This window comes from Sinocyclocheilus anshuiensis, unplaced genomic scaffold (genome assembly GCF_001515605.1).
Source record: "Sinocyclocheilus anshuiensis isolate Anshui unplaced genomic scaffold, SAMN03320099.WGS_v1.1 scaffold288, whole genome shotgun sequence".
In the NCBI taxonomy this organism is placed as follows: domain Eukaryota; kingdom Metazoa; phylum Chordata; class Actinopteri; order Cypriniformes; family Cyprinidae; genus Sinocyclocheilus; species Sinocyclocheilus anshuiensis.
The window spans coordinates 197,515-199,445 of NW_015558570.1; the positions used below are offsets into that span (position 1 = coordinate 197,515).

At 32.9% G+C, this 1,931-nt stretch overlaps 1 protein-coding gene across 1 annotated transcript in view; it reads right to left on the reverse strand.

The window, feature by feature from the left end:
* Positions 1–309: 309 nt before the first annotated feature.
* Positions 310–1,931, reverse strand: part of LOC107679603 (sorting and assembly machinery component 50 homolog A) — a 4,732-nt gene continuing 3,110 nt past the window's right edge. Inside the window, exons 11-15 of the mRNA XM_016475200.1 lie at positions 1,364–1,434; positions 1,216–1,283; positions 988–1,134; positions 764–905; positions 310–648 (exon numbers count right to left, since the gene is read on the reverse strand). Coding sequence (XP_016330686.1) covers positions 603–648; positions 764–905; positions 988–1,134; positions 1,216–1,283; positions 1,364–1,434 — 474 coding nt within the window. The 3' untranslated portion in view covers positions 310–602. The remainder of the gene's footprint in view (positions 649–763; positions 906–987; positions 1,135–1,215; positions 1,284–1,363; positions 1,435–1,931) is intronic.

Here is a 1,931-nt window from a genome sequence, read left to right on the forward strand (position 1 = left end):
TTTGTTGAAATGTATGTTTATATACACAAATGCCAACTTATACTATTATTCTAGGATAATAGAATTAGAACTCTATAAACCCACTTGTTTTATTTTTAAATTCATTTTAATTTTGTATTAATTATATGTATTGACTTTTGTTTAATATTATTATATAAATACATAGAATTATATTTTGTATATTATTATCTAAATATATAGAATTTATAAACTATTTGTATGTATGTATATATATATATATATATATAGATAGATAGATAGATATATAACACTTGAAAAAACACATAAAGAAACCACAATAAAGGCCAGAAACATTATTTATTGAACACTGATTGTTCTAACAAATAAATATGACAATAAGAGCACTGATGTCCGATATATTCTCCTCTGAAGTGCCAATAACTTTAAAATGGGCAGCTGATTCCTAACCAATCTTTTTGGTTTTAGACCTTTTCCCTTTTTTAGCATGTTCGCCAACACTGAAAAATTAGCCAACATTCACTGCATTACTTTGCGGCTGGAAATGGAATCGTATGAATATCCTTTAGCACAAGTACAAAGTGACAGAAATGCTTCTTTGTTCCAAAACGGGAATTGTGGTATCACAGGAACCGGATTCCAGCCCCAAACTGCACTCCATCACATATCCTGAGAGACAAAACGCATCAGTATATTACAAATTCATAATAGTAGGATAATGCTAGTACATTAAAAGTGTAATATGTGGTTGTGATTGATTATGTGAGTATCTATGATTGTCTACCTGTCTCCGCTCTGGACGCCCATGGGAATGCAGTAGTTGAGCTCCAGCCGAGCGATGTTCCCTAGACGCAACACAATACCTGCTCCATAAGACCAGCGGATACATTCGGCCAGCTTGCTCAGGTGTGCCCTGGGTCCTTCCCCTGGTGGATGATTTCAATTATAGCAACAATTATAAGTAAAAGAACGAGAAAAATATGACCTTTGAAGCCTTCTTTATCGTACCATAGTTGAGGTTACACAGGTTTCCGGCATTGAGGAAGAAATGTGTCCTGAAAAGTTCTCCGAAGCCGCCTCTACCTGGCCTGAATGGGAGAGGGGTGTACAGATGAAGCCCTCCAGCCCAATACGCCTCCCCACCGAGGTAATCGCCTGTCATCAAAGTGAGACAACAAACCTTAGTTGTGAATATTGAGATATTGAGCTTCACTGTCAAGAGTCAGAATCAGTTACCTTCACTCTGAGGGCCGATACTGTACATGCTGAAGCCCCTCACACTGGTCGGACCACCCAAATAGAATCTAAACACACGTTTACAAAAACAACATTATTTTGAGTGTTTGTGGGTTATTCTTACCAATGACAGAGGGAATTCACTAACCTGTCAGCGATAGAGGAGGGTTTGTCTCCAAGGGGCAGCAACATACCGCCCCACAGAGAGGTAGAGAGCACCTACAAAAAGAGGAAAATAAGCAAATGGAACCCTCTAAGACTATTAAAGAACATTTGTGTTGAAATAAAATAATCAAAATAAAATTAAATACTAAAAAAAAGGTAAACTTATTTTCAGTGCAGAAAGTGTGAACAAATTTTTATTTGAACTTATTTGTGTATTTCTTTATTTTTAAATTTTAAATTTAAATTATTTTAATTTTGTATTAATAATTATATATTGACTTTTTTAATATCAACAAAGAGCTGCCAGGGAAACATTTCTAATTTTCATTTTGTTTAAGTTGAAGGACTAAAATTACAAAAACTAAAGAGAGCCCTCTGAAAGTGTTTAAAACATCAACAAACTAATGTTGTTATCATTAACTAAACTATGACTATTAAAAACATCTCTGTTAATTGTAAAAAAATAAAATAAATGTTAACTGAAATATATATATATAAATATATTTTAAATATATATATATATATATATATATATATATATATATATATAA